We start from the raw sequence: 19,989 nt of genomic DNA on the forward strand, positions 1-19,989 counted from the left end.
ATCGAGCGGCGGTTCCCTTTTGGAGGTCGCAGTTCAACACTTGGACCCATCACTGTCCCGTAAATTGGGCCGATGACAGTTTTCTCCTTGGGTTTCCGCATGACAGGGAACTAGATCCGTCCAATTCAGCCCATGGAAAATGGGATGATGCCGCAGAGAGAAGGGCCATTACCTGGTTCCAGGCTGGTGTGGCGAGGCTTGGTCACGTCCGGACAGTGCACCAAATCATTCAGAAAAACAGTCAAGAATTTCTCTGACAACAACCCGAAACTTTGGGAGAATATTCCTGGTCATTTTTAAGATGGAGTTTGGGGCCCTTTGTTGACCCGAAACTTCAGATTCCATCTGCTGTCCGTTTGCAAAATGGCCTCTGACTAATTCCCGCTGCTCTTTCCTTAGGCGAACACTGTGAGGTGAACGCCTCGTCGGGTAGCTGTGTCCCAGGCGTGTGCAAGAACGGCGGCCAATGCGTGAACCGGCTCGCCGGCGGTTTCGTGTGCCGTTGTATGCCCGGCGAGTACGAGAAGCCTTACTGCGAGATGACCACACGCAGCTTCCCCGGACAGTCCTTCGTCACCTTCAGGGGTCTGCGGCAAAGGTTCCACTTTACCGTCTCGCTCATGTGAGTTTTTTTTTTACTTTTTTTTATTTTACTTTATTTGAAGCCGCACCCAAATGATGGAACCGGCCCAAAAAAGGGTGCCAGAGTAGAGACAAGCTGTTTGTCATGCTCTGTTGATATTATAATAGAACATTCTTGCTTGTTTTGCTTCCTGTACAAAGGTAGGAAAGTTAGAGCAATAATGATGGGAGTCGATCAGTCGTATGACGGTGAGAGAGAGAGAGAGAGAAAAAAAAAAACAACGTTTGCGCTGCCCTCAAAACAGGAAAGTCTTTGTGATGGGTTTCCCTTATCAGCGTCTGGCTACAGCCCTGCCGACTTCCTGGCTCGCTGGCATCTGCCGGCTGACTCCTCTGCCCTCACCTTGCGTTCCCAAACGGCTTGCGCGTGAACTCTGCTCACTCGCGGGCAGGTTTGGCGCTTTGCTATCGCACGGGGCACACATCATCTAATGAAGGCAGGGGGGCTGAGGGGAGGGCGGAGGAGGGGTCATGCTTTCCTGTCCAAAGCTCGTCCGCTACACATTTCCTGCTTTCTCTTAATCACTTTTCTTGAAGAGCTACTTCATGTTGAGGATGGACTTCTCTGACTAAAAGTATTAGCGTCCATTCTCCAAGACAGACCACTTTTGCCATCATTTTTTTTTCTTCATTTCATCTTAGTTGAACTATTTTCTGCTTTTTTTTTAACAGGTTTGCGACAAGGGAACGAAATGCCCTGCTGCTCTACAACGGCCGATTCAACGAAAAACACGACTTCATCGCTTTGGAAATCGTCGACGAGCAGATTCAACTCACCTTCTCTGGAGGTTCGGCCAATTTCCTCCAGTTCCTGACTGCACCTCCAAACCTAACATTTATCCTCATGTTTGCAGTTGGGCGTGCAGACACAATTTACAGTTTCCTCCTTGCGTTATCTTTAAGTGCCCAACTCCACGTCTCAAAAAACAAAACATCCAAGCGCACACTTGGGCGCATTCTTACATTGTGAACGCTGATAACCGCTGATCCATGGATCAAAAGCATATCAGGGTTGTTTTCCAACGCGCTCCACTTTCCCATGGTTCTGTACGAGGGTCGTGAGGGTGTGCGGGGGCGGTCCGGGATCCAGTTCAATACGATTAGTTGAATCCTGTTTTGGGAGTACTGCCAAATCCGAAGTATGACTGTAAAGTTGAGTTCACTAATTATCACATTAAATGTGGATTACGAGCTAATGAGAGGTGGAAGAGGAAAATCTATTCACGTGTCAACTTCGCACTTGATGAAAACCATACCTTGGTTGCATGATAGCCTTCCGCTTTATTTATTTTTTAAAAAATTGCAAAAAAAAACAAAACATATTAATTTGGCTCGGGATTATATCTTGCCACCTTTGTTTAGCCACTGACAAAGGCAGAGATCTCTGCTTTCGCTTTGCAAAACAACACGCATCCACCAAATAACACTCGTGTCAGTGTTGTGGATTGTCGCCCGCGGCTGCTCCCGCCTTCGACAAACAAAGTCATTTATCAGTAAAGCCAGAGTCTTTGTGCCCTGCGCTGTTCTCAAGTAGACACCCCGAGAGCGCAGGCGAGTACCGCCTTTCCCAGCTCGTGACTTATGATCGCGGCGCGGCCGCGCGGGTTTGCGTCAAGTTAGCATGCGGCTGGTTTGCGCCGCTATTTAAAACGGGAAAGCATTCATTTGTGTGCTTCACCTTGGATGTGTTCTCCCCTCCAGGTGAGACGAAGACCACCGTGTCCCCCTTCATCTCGGGCGGCGTCAGCGATGGCCAGTGGCATTCCGTGCAGCTCCGTTACTACAACAAGGTCAGGAGCTGCCAATGCATCATTTTTCTTCGAGTGCCTCGGATGTGATTTCAGTGTTGTTCACACAGTGGTCCTCCTGGTTTTTTTTTTTAAATCTAGCACCAACACGAGTAATTATATCCAAACGTGTCTCATGTCTCCACTTTAAGGGGTAATAGTATATCGGAGGAGCGTCTCCTTCAAGTCACATCAAGTATTATTTTCCCATCAAACTACCAGGGCCCGCAGGTATTGTTCTCATACGTTTTAAAACAGGCGTGGAATGAGATAACCCTTCTAACCTCTGACAGTGAGAGGTAACTTAAAGTTCAGCATACATGACACACACAAAAAAAAAATAGGCGGGAGCAAGCTAAAATGCGTGTAAGGTGTGGTTTTTTTTTTCCCCCATGCACATCCTTCACTCCTTTCTGTGACTCTTCCAGTCTCAAAGCCATAACAGCACCTGCACAAACTAAGAGGAGCTCATGCAAATTGTGAGTTTTACATCCATGCATTTGTATGAAATAATATACTACTGACATTAACTCTATAATGGTTTGCAGCCATTGATTTCCATCTTTGACTGCAGAAAACAAAATCTTTAAAATGTCATTCGAATTTTCTTATTCCTACTGTTCCTAATTGAGGGGGAAAATGTCAGACTTTGTGTGTGTTGACATGGCCGCTTTAGAGAGCCTTGTTGTTGGCCATGAGTGCACACAAAATAGAGAATGAAGGTCACATACACTAATATATAGTAAACTTTCTCCCCCTCTCCCTCCCTTGTTTCTTTCTGACTTTCGGGTTGAGTGAACGCTGGCGCGTTTTGGCTGCCGCTGCTCAACCCGTATTGTTTTGTGTTATTTGTTATTGTAAAGTGTCCTTGGGTGTCTTGAAAGGCGCTTATAAATAAAATCTATTATTATATTATTATTATATACATATATTTTTATGGGTTTTTTTGTTTTTGTTTTTTGGTCTGTGTGTGAAAGCCAACACCTGCACAAGGATTTTGCCCTGACATGGTTGCTCTAGAGTCCCTCGTTGTTGTTGCATGGAATATACTGTATTCCAGCCATCTTAAGCTTTAAGTGAATGTATTTTGGCGGCTCCAACGTGTTGTGTGGACATAAAAAAGATGTTCGACAAAGTGGCGTCTGTTTTTCCAGGTAATAGCAGTGACATTTGATGGACACTTGAGAGTTAAGTCATGCTGTGGTTTCATTTCATTTTACAGGCAAATCTAAAATTGTAGGTTAATCAACCTATTTCTGTAACCGTGGTTTCGCATTTCATGGGTGCTTTGTCTCAAGTATGAACACCCGTTGCGCACGGGGTAACTTTCCCCGCTCTTGACAGGCCGCCATTCATCACACGTGACGAATGGCTGGCGAACACGGCGGTCCGTGTTGGCTCCAGGGTCACTTCAGCGCTCGTTGTCAGCAATTCTGGAATGACAGGGATGCCCTAAATAATCTCTGTATAGTGTTTACAGTTTTGGCAACACCAGACTTTCCGCCTCCGTTCTGCGTGGCTTTCCTTTAATTTGGCGTTCTTTGTCCTCACTTTTGTTGTCATCAAAAGTATATAATCACATGCACCACTAGGGTGGATCCGGAACAATGTCACGCAGAGCTTTACAAAGCGGCCGACACATACCGTCATGTTAGCCAGAGGCCGACAATCATTGACACATGGGCCATCTTTTCTCTTCACATGTTGAATGATGAGAGGCAATCTGAAAATGAAACCCTCGCATCACTACCTGGAGGGGTTTGTGTAAACTTATGCAGCACACAATAGACATTTTTTCAAAAAATGTGTTCTTGCCTAGCTCTAAAGGAGACTTTGAAAGATGACGTAACCCAGATGCATGTCAGCCAGGCTTACCCCCACGCAGATAACGCCGACTTTGATCAGATGTTTTCCTGCTGGGCCCTTTTTAAGGCTTCTAAAAGGACATCAATTGAGATTTATGCATCTTTAAAATGCAAACAAGAGCGGCGCACATTTAATTAAAAAAAAAATCGAGCAAATGAGAAGTTGCTCATAAGTTGCATTAAAATGTGCATTTTAAGACTTTACCAACATGAAGAAAGCAGTCCATATGGCTGAATGTACGATTGGACTCACTGTATGTCAAAACTAATTGCCGCTCACACGCGATCGTGATTATGGAAATCTCAAAAGCACCCACTAGGAATGAATAGAGGCTCACACGAGCCCACTCATGTGTTAACAACTCCTATAAGGACACACAATGCACGCATGCACAGAAGGTGGTTTAGTGGGTCAGATGATGAGACGGTTAAAGATTGCGCGGGGGGGTCCGCAGACACCACATGCCCCTCCCTCCTCCCATAAATTTTTTTTTTTTTTTTTTACTAGGGCCGCTCTTCAAAAGACCCCGGGGGTGCCTCGGCTCCAAAACAATAGGTCAAAGGTGTAGGGGAGGCGGGGTTGTCGGTGGAAACCGACAAGGATTTTGCCATGGTTGTCGCCATCCGAGGCAGTTGGAAAGCCACCGTATCCAAAGCATACCACAGTGTTTGCGAAAAGGCAGCTCGAGGCTGTTTTCGCCGTTCCATACGTATACGGTACGGCGACACTGCGTCGACCACATTCCCAGACAGGCTGAGCCGAGTCTTATCAGCAAAGTGGGCCTGAAGTTTGTGCTTCTGCCGTCCGCGTGTGGCTTCTGGCAGGCGTGGAATCACCCTTCGCAATACTGTACATGCGAACTGACTTCACAGCCCAGCGCAAAATACTTAAGCTATAGCCGTCCGCCATTGGCATGCGCTTTATTGGAAGTGGCCGTGGCCTGCTGGAAACAGTTATTGTCGCTTTCTCGTCCTCATTAAGCTAAAAAATGTCACAGTGGGCAGACAAAAGGGGGCCGCATGTACGCGTGCTGTATTGACGACCGTTGGATTGATGAAACAGGATATTGCCATCGAGTTTGTAAAACGGGCTGAAGGTCTCCTTCTGCCCTTCCCTTTCTGCCTTCTTCCCTTCAAGATATCTTTCTTTTCCTCTTTCTTCCTTCTGAGTTACCTCCCTCCCTCCCTCCCTCCCTCGCCTCCTCCTTGTTCCCGTTGGGCAACACCAAATGGTGCAGTGTCGTCGCATCAAAGAGCTGCGGTTTCCCTGGCAGCGACGCTAACCACTAGGACAAGAATATTCCTTATTTGGTGCTTTTGGACCGCATCACAGTGACGGTCTCCCACTTTATAACCTGCATAAAAACTATAAATAGAGGATCTGTGTATGTTAGGAGGAGAGATGATGACATCACGCAGGAATGAAGTTGTGTTCAAGGGCTTTTAAGTGAGGTTAGGTATTTTTTATTTTTATTTTTGAAGGCGAGTCCTCAGAGATAAACACGCAGGTCTATCTAATGCGGTGTCTCTCTCTTGGCCCAGGACGGGGGGAGTCTGCTGGACTCCAGCGGGCTTTTGCGGCTCCCGCTCTATACTGCCTGGCTGGAGCTTACGCAGAAGGAGGTAACCATTGACCTCTTGCCTTGCCTCCCCCCGACCCCTGCTGGTGCCCCCCCCCCCCCCCCCCCCCCCCGTCCCCTTGGTGACTCGCTTGTCGTAGAGGATGTTGTAGTTGCCGCCGTTACGTCGACTTTCTGGTTTGGGAGTTGTTTGTGGACTTTTCCTGTCATGCTACTTCTCTGTCATGGCAAAGTTTCACCTTGTGACGCTTAATCCATTTGATTACCATTCCGGCTATATTCTTATCGCTCACACTTTTAGGGTAGTCAAACGTAAACAAAGAATGGGTGGTTATCATTTCTTGAATAGTATGTTTTTGTCACTTTTTGCGGCGCCTTCTCAGAAATGAAATATTAGCTTGCTAGCTCACGTTAGCTCACCTAAGTTAGTCTTCTGTGTGTGGACATTGATTTTAGTTTGCTTCCTGAGTCTGCCTGTCAAAAGGCTTGATGACGGCACACCTCAAACTATCCCCGTGTCACTGGATGACCTTTATTCAACCGTTCCATCGAGGATACCTTTACCTCATGCTTTTGCTCCATCCGAACTTTTTTTTTTTTTTTTTGCTGCTTTGAGAGCTTGCAGAAAACAATGGCCGCCGTCCATCTGTTACGCGGACAGAGAGAAGCGCGAGCGACTGATGGGTACGGCAGTAACGTATAGTCTTGAACGTTGGACATTTTAGCCCTTTGTGCGTGTGAATAATTCACACGTCTAGGTTTACACAGCCACGGGGCAGGTGAGGTAATATGGACACGAATCCGTTGCTGAAGCTCTGACACGCTAACTAACCTGTGTGTGAAGTTGCCAAAAAAAAAAAATACTCCAAAGTGCGACCTATGTGTGTGTGTGTGTGTGTGTGTGTGTGTGTGTGGTGCTCCAAGAGTCCACCAAACAATGGCATTTCCTTTGGCCGGCCCAAATCAAATAAAAGTTTGTGCGCCCGTCTTCCTTTATTATCGGACTGGAGCGGGTGGTCGTCTGCTGCGCGGCCCGCTCGCTTCCTTCCTCGCGCGCAAACACACCCGCTCGCTCTACAAACATCCACACATCCTTCTCCAGAGCAAGTCATCCCTCCATCCATCCGTCTTCACACATTTTCCCAGCTTGTTAGTCTCTAATTTTGATGGTTCTTTGACAAGGCCGTGTAGAAATGTTTTGCATGAAACTCAATCCGTCTGCCTTTTTTTTTTTTCAACCCTGGCCTAGGGCGTCTTGGCAAAGTCATCATGTTGACAGGAAGCTAATGATGATAGAGGTGTCAAATGGTGTGTGTGGGCTTGTCGCTGAGGTTTGGCCGCAGTGTGCTGTGATGTCATTTCGGCCCGTAGCGTCCCCCCCCTACTTCTTCTCCCCGCCCCCGCTGGTCTTTTGTGGCTAGCTGCGGGGATCGAGTGCGTCGCCATAGCTGCGGCAAGCCTATCGCCCCTGGAGATGACACCTAAGAGAGAGGGAATCTTCAACTGTCTATGTTTGGCTGGGGGGGGTCAAAAGCAGAGTCTCACGGGGGGAGCAGGTGGGGGCCGTGCTTCACATTGTGGGCATTCTTACTGAGGGGGGTCAAAAAGAAGCCTGAAAACTGTATAGAGCGGTGCTTCTCAAGTGTCACCTAAAAAGTACATGTGCGACATTATACATTTATATATTAAATCACAATTGCAATACTATGGAATTTTTTTGTGTATCTTTCACTTTTTTCCCCCCCCAAAACCATATGCCCCATCTTTCAGTTTGCCCACTGCCGTTCTTGGTTCTGTAGCGCCCTCCCCCTCACTCTGTGTTTTTCCTTCCCTCCCTCCCGCCTTCCTTTTTTGCGTCTCATCTTCATCTCATCTGCTTCTTGCTTGACTGAGCTCACAAGGGATGCTGAGATCCTAATCGCTGTCATGACATGCTCCTCTGCCGGTGGTCAGACAGCTCGGCCCTTTTTTTCCCCTCCCTTGACTCCACCACACGTTCTCTCTCATTTGTCTTATTTCTGACTCATTTGTTGGCTCCTGGTGTCACAAAATGGGGAGTTGGTAGCTTGTGTCTTTCAGGCTCTCCATTCCGGTCCTGCCCATTTATACGTGTCTATTTGAGATTTTTTTCCTTCTCTTCCTTTGTTTACAGCCCCGCCTGTATCTCATTACTCTAATCCCATTTAAATCGAAGACAAACACCACTCACTTTTTTTTTTGTCTTTGTAGCACCACCTCCGAACTGCGCTAGTGTATTCTTGCACATTGTCCAATCCTGTTGACACACGTTAATTAGTGGAAACATTGTGGCGTTAAACTGCTCCTTCTGATGTTTGATATTATTAAAAAATGAACACATAAATGAATATAAAGGAATTTCTAGCCTGATTTTTCCTAATCTGATCCATATTAGCTGAGTCATGGTTGGAGTTATTAGCCTAGTTTGGAACTGGTAGGTGTGAGTGAGCCCAAGGGCAACAATGGGCCTTTCTTTGACCCATTGTAAGCCAGTGAGAAGCCAGCGTACTTCAGATTGTGAAACGGGCGAAGTCAGCTCAGAGTCGAGTTTGTGTCGTGCCAAGTTCTTCCACCGTGAAAACCCCCCCAAAACAAAACAAAGGCTAAAAGAAGCAGTAAGAATCTTAACAAAATCCTCGGTTGAACTGGCAACAAATGGGACTCATTAAGCTTAATTTTGAGTTAAAAAAAAACCCCATCTTATGTTTACTCCAGCCAAACATCGGGCGCCTGGGGATCCCCCACGGACCCTCCGGGGAGAAAGTGGCAGTGGTGGCCGTGGACGACTGCGACATCTCCATGGCGATCCGCTTCGGGAAGCAGATTGGGAACTACTCGTGCGCCGCCCAGGGAACACAGACTGGACAGAAGAAGTAAAAACCGATGCAGAACACAATAACTCCTTTACTCAAATAAATGTTATTCAAATGCAGATTCAAATAGAGGACACATAGAGGACACAAGAAAATGGTTCATTTGAGGGAAAAAAAACCCCATTCAGACACAGAAGGAAAAAAACTAGCTAGCATTAGCTCAAGCATTGATACAATCAAACTCGTTCCTATAGCTATGCTAACAGTGTTAAATTGCTAACAAAAATGCTACATTTTGCGGCTTCAATGAGTCTAGTCTTCAAGAATAGTCACGTTTAAAGTGAAAAATAAAATTAAGTAAACACTTCTTGCCTTCCTAATGCGCCATCCGTCCTGCCTGAGTCAGTCTTGACCCGAGAATGCACTGTTTATGCAAACATCTCAGCATTCAGAGGTTAAGGCTTTCTTTGTGCGTTATTGTGTCACATTAAGTCTCTCAAAAGTGGTCGCCGTTTGATGTTTTATAAGCAGCCTTCCCCACTTACCTGACCCACAATGCCTGATCGGACTCGCTCTGATGCTAGCAGCTTAGCCTTGTGACAGGCTTAGCGCCATTACCTCACTTGCCTTTTTTTTCTTGGGAAGAAAATGCAATGATGGTTTCTCACGGTATTATTTACTTTCTTTTTTTTTTTTGAACATCTTCAGATCGCTGGACTTGACAGGACCGCTCTTGCTCGGTGGCGTCCCCAACCTGCCCGAGGACTTCCCGGTGCGAAATCGAGACTTTGTGGGCTGCATGAGGAACCTGAGCATCGACAGCAGGGCCGTCGATATGGCGAGCTACATCGCCAACAACGGCACAACGGCAGGTCGGTCAAATTGAACTCGGAAGAGCATTCCCATGAATGCTATCTCACCTTACCTGGTTGTGAACATTTCAGGGTGCCCCGCGAAGAGAAACTTCTGTACACCCAGCGTGTGTATGAACGGGGGAGTGTGTGTCAGCAAGTGGAACACATACAGCTGCGACTGCCCCACTGGATATGGCGGCAGGAACTGCGAACAAGGTAAGGAAAAATACAGTGCCAATCACTATACTAAGCTACGAGTAAAGTCATGTGACGCCTTCTTTATCTCCATTAATATACATCTTGTCATTTCATTGATATCATCGGAAATGTTTTTTCGCGCGTCAGCATTTTGGCTTTATAGGTGCGTCTCCAAATGCAAATGTGCATGCTTCTGCTTGCTTCTGCGTGCCCGCAAGTGTGTTTATATACAGTGTGTCTGTAGCGCCGCCAGGAAGTAGTTTGTGTGTTTGTGTGCGTAGGTTTGGGAGCCTCCTTTGACTCAAGCGTGACTCATCCCGCAGTCACAACAAATGAGGCTAGAAACGGATGACTGCGCATAAAACATTTTTTTAGCCTTCTCGTACAGATTTCATCCATGGTGCCACAATTACTGGATTCATCGACGACAAACACGAATTGTGTTCATTTTCCACCTGCACATGATGTTGTGAATTGTCATACTATTATTGTCATGAAGGCCAACGATGCTACAACGGCACCGCTAGTTTCCCGACACGCTGTGCTTGCACATTATGCCGACTTACACACTAAAGCCCCCGTAGCACGTGCCCCCCTGGGAACAAAAGCGCTGTTTGTGCTGTAATTAGTGCGTGGGTGAGCTTTATTTTTCCGATATTGCCAACAGTGATGCCGTCGCCTCAGTTCTTTGACGGTAAGGCGCTGGTGTCGTGGAGCGAGCCGGACGTCACTATCGCCATCCCCTGGTACATGGGCCTCATGTTCCGGACGCGGCAGCCGGCCGGCACTTTGATGCAAGCCAACGCCGGCCCCTCCTCCACCATCAACCTCATGGTGAGTGAGCCCGAGCCTGTCGTTCCGCGTTTCTTTCTTTTTATATATTTTTTAATGCTGTCTATTTGCGCAGGTGAGTGAGCAACAGGTGAGAATGGAGGTACTGCAAACGGAACAGATGGTGGCGTCCCTGAGCTTTCCGCAAGTTCGGGTCAACGACGGGGAGTGGCACCACCTGCTGGTGGAGCTGAGAAGCGTGAAGGACGGCAAGGCCCTCAGATACGTGGCCGCCGTTTCCTTGGACCACGGGATGTACAAGGTATCGTTTTGGATCGGAGGCGATTCTGTTTTCGCCGTGCGTCTTTTGATTGTTGTTTTTTCCCGAAGCAGAAGTCAGTGGTGATTGGCAACGACCTGCCGGGTTTGAAGCTCCAAACTCTTCATGTCGGCGGTTTGCCGGGGGAGGGCAACCACGTCAGGAAAGGATTTGTTGTCGGGAAAAACAACAATCAAGAAGGACGCCATCGGCAGGAAAAGAATGAATGAAATTTCCATGACCGATAGAAAACACATGACTCCCCTTGTCTCTACAGTGCGTCCCAGGCGAGACGGCCCCGCGCCAACGTGATCATGTCTCGCGCCTGAAGATCCGCGTGGAGGAAGGCTGCGACCTGGCCGACCCGTGCGACGCCAACATCTGCCCCGAGAACAGCCACTGCAGCGATGACTGGAGCACGCACACGTGCGTGTGCGACCCAGGTAGCGTACCGACCGCCGACGCCCCAAGCAAATATCCCGAACGCTCCATCTCACTGGCACTTTGTCTTGCAGGCTATTTTGGAAAAGACTGCGTGGACGCCTGTCAGCTCAACCCGTGCGAGCATGTTTCCACCTGTGCTCGCAAGCCCAGTTCCTCTCACGGCTATACCTGTGAATGCGGACAAAACTACTTCGGACAGTATTGCGAAAATAAGTAAGTCCCTCCTTGAAACCTTTGTAAGTGCACAAACGATTTGATTGGCGAGGCCTTAAAATGGATTCCCAACTTTTGTATTATTTTTATCAGCAACGATACATAGGAACCGATGAAAATTAGACACCGCTAATAGAAAGGCTTCATGTATCCCTTCCTATCGAAGGCAGGATGTTGGGATTCCCCGCTGTCGCGCTTGACCGGTCCTCCATAGGTGTTTAGTCCCCGCATGCCTGTTTACCGCCACATGTCACCGGTGCAGAACCGTAGATCGCATCGCGTCTTAGCAGAGAAGGCTTGTGGATTGAAATGCTTGAGTCACACTTGGCAAGAAAGGTCTGGAGGAAGTTTATTGTAGATAAACTCCCAAACGGATAAGGAGCAATCCGATTCTCTGCAAACTGGTAATTTAGTAGCCGCATGCAAGATAAGTCAACATTATCTGATGGTGCGAGCGCAGAAAGATTTGAGACTTTGCCTGTGTTACACCAGGGTGGAGAAGCCGTGTCCTCAGGGCTGGTGGGGCAGTCCCGTGTGCGGCCCGTGCGGCTGCGACACCAGCAGGGGATTTCATAGCGACTGCAACAAGACGACAGGAGAGTGTCGCTGCAAGGTCTGATCCCGATTCATTGACCCCCCCCCCCCCCCCCTAGTTGCACCTCAACTTATTTCTAAGTCGTCAACGTTCTCTACCGATTCCTGCAGGAGAACCACTACCAGCCGGAAGGAGAAAACACCTGCTATCCGTGTGATTGCTTCTCTGTCGGCTCCGAGCGCCGAACCTGCCACCCGCTCACCGGCCAGTGCCCCTGCAAGGGCGGCGTCATCGGCCGCCAGTGCAACCGCTGCGATAACCCCTTTGCTGAGGTCACACCCAACGGATGCGAAGGTACGTCACTGGTGGCGGACACGGATGGTCGTCAGGAAAATGTTGTCGAGGCTTCAGCCCGTTTGAATCGGCGGTGTCAAAACAAAAAGACAAAACGGTGTCGCTCACATCTGCTGGTCTTGAGCTCACTTTGCGCCTTTGTCGCCGGCCAGTCGAGCAGAAGAGGCGAGCCCGCCGCTTGCGCTCTTTTGGCAGCGGTGGAGCGCGCGCTCAATACAGTAGCGCTGAATAGAAGACGGGGGAAGAATGGCGCTGGCGCTCGGGGTTTGACCTAATAGAACGTGCTGGGACTGTGAATCGGTCTTGGATCTGTAGGTCACATGGACATTTTTGTGCTCGCGTCACATCCGCAGCAGGGAACTGACTAAATCCTTCCTTCCGCAGTGGTGTATGAAGGCTGCCCCAAAGCGTTCGACGCCGGCATCTGGTGGCCCAAAACCAAGTTCGGCCGCCCGGCCGCCATGAACTGTCCCAAAGGATCTATCGGTGAGTCATGTCCAAGGCAATGCGCAAGTAAGTCGTCATGTTCAATTCGATCCGATGAGGTGACAAGATGGTCGCCGACTGTGGTTTGGGAATCGGCGCCTTAGGGACAACTGAAGTGAGAGCCTTGGCACCGTCGCCACGGCAACACCTTTGTTGTCACTGCAGACTCATTGGGGAGCTTTTTTTTTGCTGACTTGGGAACCCGACGTTCAGCCTTCAATGAAAACAAGGGGGGCGGGGCGCTTTGCATGAAAACAAAGCGCTTTCAGCCTTTTACAAAATACGCGCAATGCAACATGGCGCACTCAAAAGATTTTGCTTCATGGGGGTTTTTTTTTTTTTGCACTGAATTCATGTGATTATTAATTCTTGTGTGTTTAGGTACCGCAATTCGACACTGCAGTGACGAGAAAGGCTGGTTGTCGCCCGAGCTATTCAACTGCACCGCCGCCTCCTTCGCTCAGCTCACGAAACTGGTGATGACTGCGCCCCGAATGTCGAATTCATGACCACCTTCACCGGCTGATCTTTTAAAACGACTTCTCCTCACCCAGAACGAAGAGCTCCGTCGAAACAGTTCCAGGATGGACGGCGAGCGCGCCGGGAGCATCGTGCGCTCGCTCCGCGGCGCCACAGGTGACGTCAGGGGTTACTACGGCAACGACTTGAAGACGGCCGCTCAGCTGCTCAACCACGTGCTGCGCTACGAGAGCCGGCAGGCGGGATTCGAACTCACTGCGGCGAGGGATGCGGAATTCAACGAGGTAGGAGAGACGATTACTTTGCAGTACTCTCGTTAATGGAACGATTTCTTTTGACGGGGGTGTGGGACCGACCGTGACACTCAAACAATACGCCGTCGTTAATGGACTCTGACTAGAATTTGGTTCGAGCTGGAAGCGCCATACTGGACCCGGACACGAAAGCGCACTGGGAGCAAATCCAGAAGACAGACGGCGGCACTGCCCACCTGCTGCGGAATTTTGAGGACTACGCAAAAACTCTTGCGCGGAACGTGAGGAAAACCTACCTCAAACCCTTCACCATTGTGACGGACAACATGAGTGAGTAATACGACGCGCGGTATGACGCCACAGACTTGTCGGTGGTGAGATGATCTTCCCTTTTGCCTCCTGCAGTATTCTCCGTGGACTACCTGGACGTGACGGACCCCCGTAAGGCGACGTTCCCCCGCTTCCACGACATTGAGGAGGAATACCCGGAAGAGCTCGAGTCCTCTGTGCACTTCCCGCACTTCAACCTCCAACGCCAGTGGCACCGAGGTAAGAAATCGACACTCGCGTCGATGCGTCAGTCTCTTGTGCTTTCCTTGCTTCTTCACCGATGTGCTTGCCTGAATCAGTGGAGCCCACTACGGCGCCCGCAGCCCAGACCGGGACCTCCCCGGCGGAGGGTGACACATCGTACGACAGGAGCCGCCGCCACCTCGTGCCAGCTGTCCATCTCCCGGTTGCCGTGGTGATAGTGTACAAGTCACTGGGTACGCTGCTTCCGGAAAGATTTGACCCGGATCGCAGAAGTCTAAGGTAGACACATTTGGCAAATCTTTTCACCTTATCCGGATCAGGGTTTTACCAGATTTGGATTTTTATTTTGGATCAGATTTCTTGCGGATAAAAGGAGGCAAATTCTTCCCTGATGTGTCATCTTCCCAGGGTCCCGAACCGCCCGGTGATCAATACGGCAATCGTCAGCGCCGCTGTACACAGCGAGGGTCCCCCTCTTCCATTGATTTTGGACCCTCCCATCACGCTGGAGTACTCACTGCTGGAGACGGAGGAGAGGACCAAACCCGTTTGCGTCTTCTGGAACCACTCCATTGCGTGCGTTGGACACCGAAATCCCATCGTGTGCCATTGTGCCTTTTTTTTGCATCATCGTTGTGTCGGTATTCGTGTTTAGGATCGGAGGGACGGGCGGTTGGTCCTCCAAAGGCTGCGAGGTGCTTGAGAGGAACAACAGCCACATTAGCTGTCAGTGTAACCACATGACCAGCTTCGCCGTGCTCATGGACGTGTCCAAAAGAGAGGTAGCGAAGTCACATGTTCATGGATTGGAACATTGCGGCAACCTTCTCTCTCCCCCGCTCCTTTTCGCAGCACGGCGACGTTCTCCCCCTGAAGATCGTCACCTACGCCACGGTGTCCGTCTCCCTGTTTTTGCTCCTGCTCACCTTGATCCTGCTGTGTCTGCTGCGCCGGCTGCGCTCCAACCTCCACGTCATCCACAGGAACCTGGTGGCGGCGCTCTTCTTTTCCGAGCTCGTCTTCCTCCTCGGCATCAATCAGACCGACAACCCGGTGAGAGGAAATGTGTTATTACTATTATTTATTTTAATTTTTTTTACTGCCACACCGGTTCCTCCATGAAGTATGCACCTTTTTAAATCATGCAAGCGCAATATCCATCCACCCATTTTCCGAACCGCTTGATCCTCACTAGGGTCGCGGGGGGTGCTGGAGCCTATCCCAGCCGTCTTCGGGCAGTAGGCGGGGACACCCTGAATCAGTTGCCAGCCAATCGCAGGGCACACAGAGACGAACAACCATTCACGCCCACACTCACACCTAGGGACAATTTAGAGCGTCCAATCAGCCTGCCATGCATGTTTTCTGGAATGTGGGAGGAAACCGGAGCACCCGGAGAAAACCCACGCAGGCCCGGGGAGAACATGCAAACTCCACACAGGGAGGCCGGAGCTGGAATTGAACCCGGTACCTCTGCACTGTGAAGCCGACGTGCTAACCACTGGACTACCGGGCCGTCGCAAGCGCAATAATGCATCGTAAAAAATTTTGCCAAACCCCAATCGGAGAACTCATGTTCTCAAGTAAAATGCCAGTCGTAGCTTGGAACGTTTACAGTTTGCACACACTCTTCATGTGGGATCATAAGATGTTGGAATACTTTGAAGTCTGCGCGCACGCACACGCACACACACACACACACACACACACACTTACACACACACACACGCACATGCACCTCCCTTCGTGGAGACATGCTGCGACTGGTACCTGTGTCTAGAAGCAGGCCTCATAGCGGTAGACCCTGAGGCAGGCATTCTAATTTCACCTGATAAATCTCTCCCATTTTTTTGGGGGGGAGGGGGGGAGTTGGACACTTTTCATGTCTTGGGGAGTCATTACAGCGGGATTTAAACGTGCTTTTAGTCTACCCTGGTGGAGATAAGACCTCTTTGTACCTCCAGAGGGGGGGGGGGGCTAATGGGTCATTGTTCCGGCACTTCACATCGACATCCAGCCCTTGTAACCATTCATGAAGCGTCCTAGTTTGGAGTGTGTGCGGTTCTTGGCTTGTTTTCAAATTGTAATTGAACAGGTGGGGTGGGGGGGTGGACCACATGCAGGATGATTGATCAGGCTGCCAAATTAGATTCTCGGGCTTTCTGATCTCGCCCGCCATAAATACACATATCGCAACTATTCTTTTTAAGTGCATTCCTGCTTTCAGTCGAACATAACGCCATGGAAAGCAGGAGGGAGGAATTTTAAACTCTATGCTCTTTTTTTTTTTTTTTAAATTCCTCCCTTTGCAGTTCGTGTGCACAGTCATAGCCATCCTCCTGCACTACTTCTACATGTGCACCTTTGCGTGGATGTTCGTGGAGGGTCTGCACATCTACCGCATGCTGACGGAGCTGCGCAACATCAACCACGGCCACATGAGGTTCTACTACGCCATGGGCTGGGGCATCCCGGCTATCATCACCGGTAAACAATAAAAAATAAATTAAAAAACAGCTTCACTTTTAATAACCAGCTTCCCGGACTCTTTATTGGGTTCAGTTCTTCATGGATCTGTTTTGGGTTCCTTGTGTTTTAGGCTTGGCCGTCGGCCTGGACCCGCAGGGTTACGGAAACCCCGATTTTTGTTGGCTGTCCGTGCACGACACGCTCATTTGGAGCTTTGCGGGACCCATATTTGTCGTGGTTTTGGTGTGTGTTTTTGCTACTAAACCCTGCAAAGCATCAGCACAGAATTCCTTCGGATTTTTAAAACATTTTTTTTGTATCCATAGGTGAACATTGTGATCTTTATCTTGGCCGCGAAGGCTTCCTGTGGTCGCAGGCAGAAGGCGGTTGAGAAGTCAGGCGCGATGTAAGCGCCGATGTTCTTTATGAATATCATATGAATTATAATGCGATGAGATAAAGTAAAGCCTTAACATTTTAATCATCTGCCATCTTGGTGTGTGTGTGTTGTGTGTGTGTGTGTGTGTGTACCTTCTTAGCCCAGCGCTTCGAATGGCCTTCCTGCTGCTGCTGCTCATCAGCGCCACCTGGCTGCTGGGCCTGATGGCGGTCAACAGCGACGTGCTGACCTTCCACTACCTGTTCGCCGGCTTCAGCTGTCTGCAGGTGATTCCCGAGTGCCACTAAAAAAAACGTGCCACTTGGGCGCAGTCGAGCGTCAAGACGGCGTTGATTGCGAAAGCAAACCGCCTGACCTCTGCGGTGCAGTTTGGAGCTGCCGTTGAACGCAATCGCCTTCGGTTCACAGGGCATCTTCATCTTCTTCTTCCACATCATCTTCAACAAAGACGTAAGGAAGCATCTCAAGAACGTCTTCACGGGGAAGAAGAACTTCCCCGAGGAGACAACCGCCACGCGGGCCTCTTTGCTCACAGTGAGGAACCGCTGGCATATTTTTTTTTGGTGTGTGTGTCTGTGTGTTTGCGCTTTTTCGCTGACTCGTCGGGGTGTTTGGCAGCGCTCCCTCAACTGCAACAACACGGACGACGGGCACGTCTACTGTGCCGCCATGGGCGAGTCCACCGTCTCCTTGGACAGCACGCTCAGGTCAGGAAAGAGCCGCAGCAGCTACCGGGCTTACGCGCTCTGGAGGTACAGCACGCCCACTGACCGCATGGCTGCTTCCACTTAAGTCTCTGCGCATGCTTGTTTCACAATCACTTAACACGACATTGCTCTGTGATGCATCCCCCAACTCTTGACAAATGTCCCTTCAATTATTTTTCTCTGTGATCAGATCAGTTTAAGTGAGTCAGGGCACTCGTTCAGCAGCTTCAGAGGGGTTTAACAGGTCTTGGATTAGGCCCGTGCTCGTAAATCTGTCGTCGGGGTAATATGAGCTGACCCCGAGGTTAAGGGATGCCGTGGGCGGGCGGGCGGGCGGGCGGGCGGGGAGAAAGGTGGCGTGCTGCCTGGTACCGGAGGCCCGCGAGCAGGCTTGATGTAGGCATGAGACTGGAGCATAACTGCAGGGAAGGGAATTTATGACTGACACGCGCACGCATTTGTCTTTGTGGCTCTTGTTCAAAGAGTCGCAACGTATTTTGTCCTCCAGCCAAATTCTCCTCAGCTTCAGGTGCACAGCAAGGGATGCAAGAACTGACGTATGAATGGTCTTTAAAAATTCCCTTGATTCCTTCTCCGTCTTTTTTCGTCGAAGCAGGGAGGAGTCGGGCCAGAAGCCCAGCGTCTCATCCGGAACGGCCAAAGGGCACACCGATCTCGACGGGCCTCTCTTCCACAGAAGTGGCTCCAAGGCAGACGGTGAGCGTGTGTAAAAAAAACAAACAAAAAAAAAAAACAGAAGGATTCAAGTTGAATGCTTTCATCTCACCGCGCCTCCTTCTCCTCGCGTCAGACTCCGACTCGGACAGCGAGCTGTCGTTGGACGAGAACAGCTCCTCCTACGCCTCGTCGCACTCGTCGGACAGCGAGGACGACGACATGGACGTCAAGCCCAAGTGGAACAACGAGAGGCAGCCGGCTCACAGCACGCCTAAAGGTAAGCGTTTTTGTTTTAACCCGCTCGGGGGAACATTTCTGTAGAGCAGCAGATGATGAATTATTTCTGCTCGTTGCCATGAGTTGACCACGGGGATGAACGATGAATCCAAATCAAACCAACAAACTACAGTAGCAACAAAGAGTACGACAGAGGTTGCCGTTAACCTTTACATCATTGAAAATGGCAGAGAAGTCATTGTTTAACATACCATACACAAATCAAGTGTACACATATCAAACTTACCGCATGGTGGAACAAATCTCAACACTTAGCCAAGTTTGATTCATTAAATAATGCGAAAAACCCCAAAAAGTAATTCAGTCCCTTTATTTTAAAACAGCCCCAAAAAATGCTCAAACTAGGGCAATGATGTCGTTTACAAAGTAAAAGCAAATATTTTATTTTGAGTCAACACAAACATAGAGTGGTAACAATTAATGTATCAATGATCAAATTAATTGATGATTATTTTTGATAGTTGATGAAGACATTTTTCATTATTAAACGTTTACCCCTCCAGTATCCAATCACGTGATGCCGTACTGGCCGACGGACGCCAACACGGCCAGCGACAGCGAGGAGCCCGGCGCTCCGGAGCGCCTGCGTGTGGAGACCAAAGTGAATGTGGAGCTCCACACGGAGAGCAAAATCAACCACATCGTGGACCGGGACAGGCTTGAGACCCCTCAGGACCAAGACAAGCACGTGGCCGGAAACACCAAGGAGGCCATGACGGCCACCGGTCAGACCAATAGCAACCACCAGCCCGAACAGAGAAAAGGTCAGAGAAATTCCGGGTTTTTTTTCGTTTTTTTTCTCCAATTACAAATCCAAAGAAGGATGCCAAATGATCTGTTACTGCCAGGGATCCTGAAGAACAAGATCAGCTACCCGCCCCCTCTGACCGACAAGAACATGAAGAACCGTCTCCGGGAGAAGCTGAGCGACTACAATTCGCCCACCATCACCTCGCCACCGCCAAACTACAACATGGCCACCTCCCCGTCCCCAACGTCGGTCAACATCATGGCGCCGTCGTCCCGCCGGCCCTCGCTGGCCTCCAGCGACGGCGGTCGCCCCGGCAACAACGGGTCGCTGGTCAAACCGGCCGTGGCGCCGCGGTCGCAGATCGCTGTCGCCTCATCGCCGGCAGGCGTCTACCGCGATACTAACGGCGGGATGGCGATGCACTTGAAGTCGGCGACGGTCAACGGCAGCAACGGCACAGAAGAGTGAGTGTAATATATATATTTGTATTACTGTATATCTCCATTTTATATGAATATATACAAATAGAGGACGTGGTAC

The 19,989-nt window shown here is 49.6% G+C and overlaps 1 protein-coding gene across 2 annotated transcripts in view; it reads left to right on the forward strand.

Annotated features, from left to right (window-relative positions):
- The window catches only part of celsr1a (cadherin EGF LAG seven-pass G-type receptor 1a), a 35,933-nt gene that overhangs the window by 15,019 nt on the left and 925 nt on the right, over nt 1–19,989 (forward strand). Inside the window, exons 4-36 of one of the 2 annotated variants that reach the window (XM_086103532.1) lie at nt 400–622; nt 1,315–1,430; nt 2,344–2,432; nt 5,837–5,917; nt 8,608–8,765; nt 9,414–9,577; nt 9,650–9,775; nt 10,425–10,591; nt 10,665–10,850; nt 10,919–11,023; nt 11,125–11,290; nt 11,363–11,504; nt 11,997–12,117; nt 12,210–12,393; nt 12,778–12,879; nt 13,261–13,355; nt 13,434–13,643; nt 13,760–13,943; nt 14,019–14,162; nt 14,243–14,426; nt 14,556–14,723; nt 14,803–14,929; nt 15,000–15,200; nt 16,460–16,634; nt 16,747–16,859; nt 16,943–17,022; nt 17,156–17,282; nt 17,425–17,550; nt 17,635–17,768; nt 18,340–18,440; nt 18,535–18,678; nt 19,202–19,462; nt 19,547–19,913. In XM_086103532.1, the coding sequence (XP_085959658.1) occupies nt 400–622; nt 1,315–1,430; nt 2,344–2,432; nt 5,837–5,917; nt 8,608–8,765; nt 9,414–9,577; nt 9,650–9,775; nt 10,425–10,591; nt 10,665–10,850; nt 10,919–11,023; nt 11,125–11,290; nt 11,363–11,504; nt 11,997–12,117; nt 12,210–12,393; nt 12,778–12,879; nt 13,261–13,355; nt 13,434–13,643; nt 13,760–13,943; nt 14,019–14,162; nt 14,243–14,426; nt 14,556–14,723; nt 14,803–14,929; nt 15,000–15,200; nt 16,460–16,634; nt 16,747–16,859; nt 16,943–17,022; nt 17,156–17,282; nt 17,425–17,550; nt 17,635–17,768; nt 18,340–18,440; nt 18,535–18,678; nt 19,202–19,462; nt 19,547–19,913 (5,071 nt within the window). The remainder of the gene's footprint in view (nt 1–399; nt 623–1,314; nt 1,431–2,343; nt 2,433–5,836; nt 5,918–8,607; nt 8,766–9,413; nt 9,578–9,649; nt 9,776–10,424; nt 10,592–10,664; nt 10,851–10,918; nt 11,024–11,124; nt 11,291–11,362; nt 11,505–11,996; nt 12,118–12,209; nt 12,394–12,777; nt 12,880–13,260; nt 13,356–13,433; nt 13,644–13,759; nt 13,944–14,018; nt 14,163–14,242; nt 14,427–14,555; nt 14,724–14,802; nt 14,930–14,999; nt 15,201–16,459; nt 16,635–16,746; nt 16,860–16,942; nt 17,023–17,155; nt 17,283–17,424; nt 17,551–17,634; nt 17,769–18,339; nt 18,441–18,534; nt 18,679–19,201; nt 19,463–19,546; nt 19,914–19,989) is intronic. The other variant, XM_086103533.1, reaches the window with a different exon arrangement.

This window comes from Hippocampus guttulatus, chromosome 22 (assembly GCF_054856545.1).
Source record: "Hippocampus guttulatus isolate MCC_2025c chromosome 22, RoL_Hgut_1.0, whole genome shotgun sequence".
NCBI lineage: Eukaryota > Metazoa > Chordata > Actinopteri > Syngnathiformes > Syngnathidae > Hippocampus > Hippocampus guttulatus.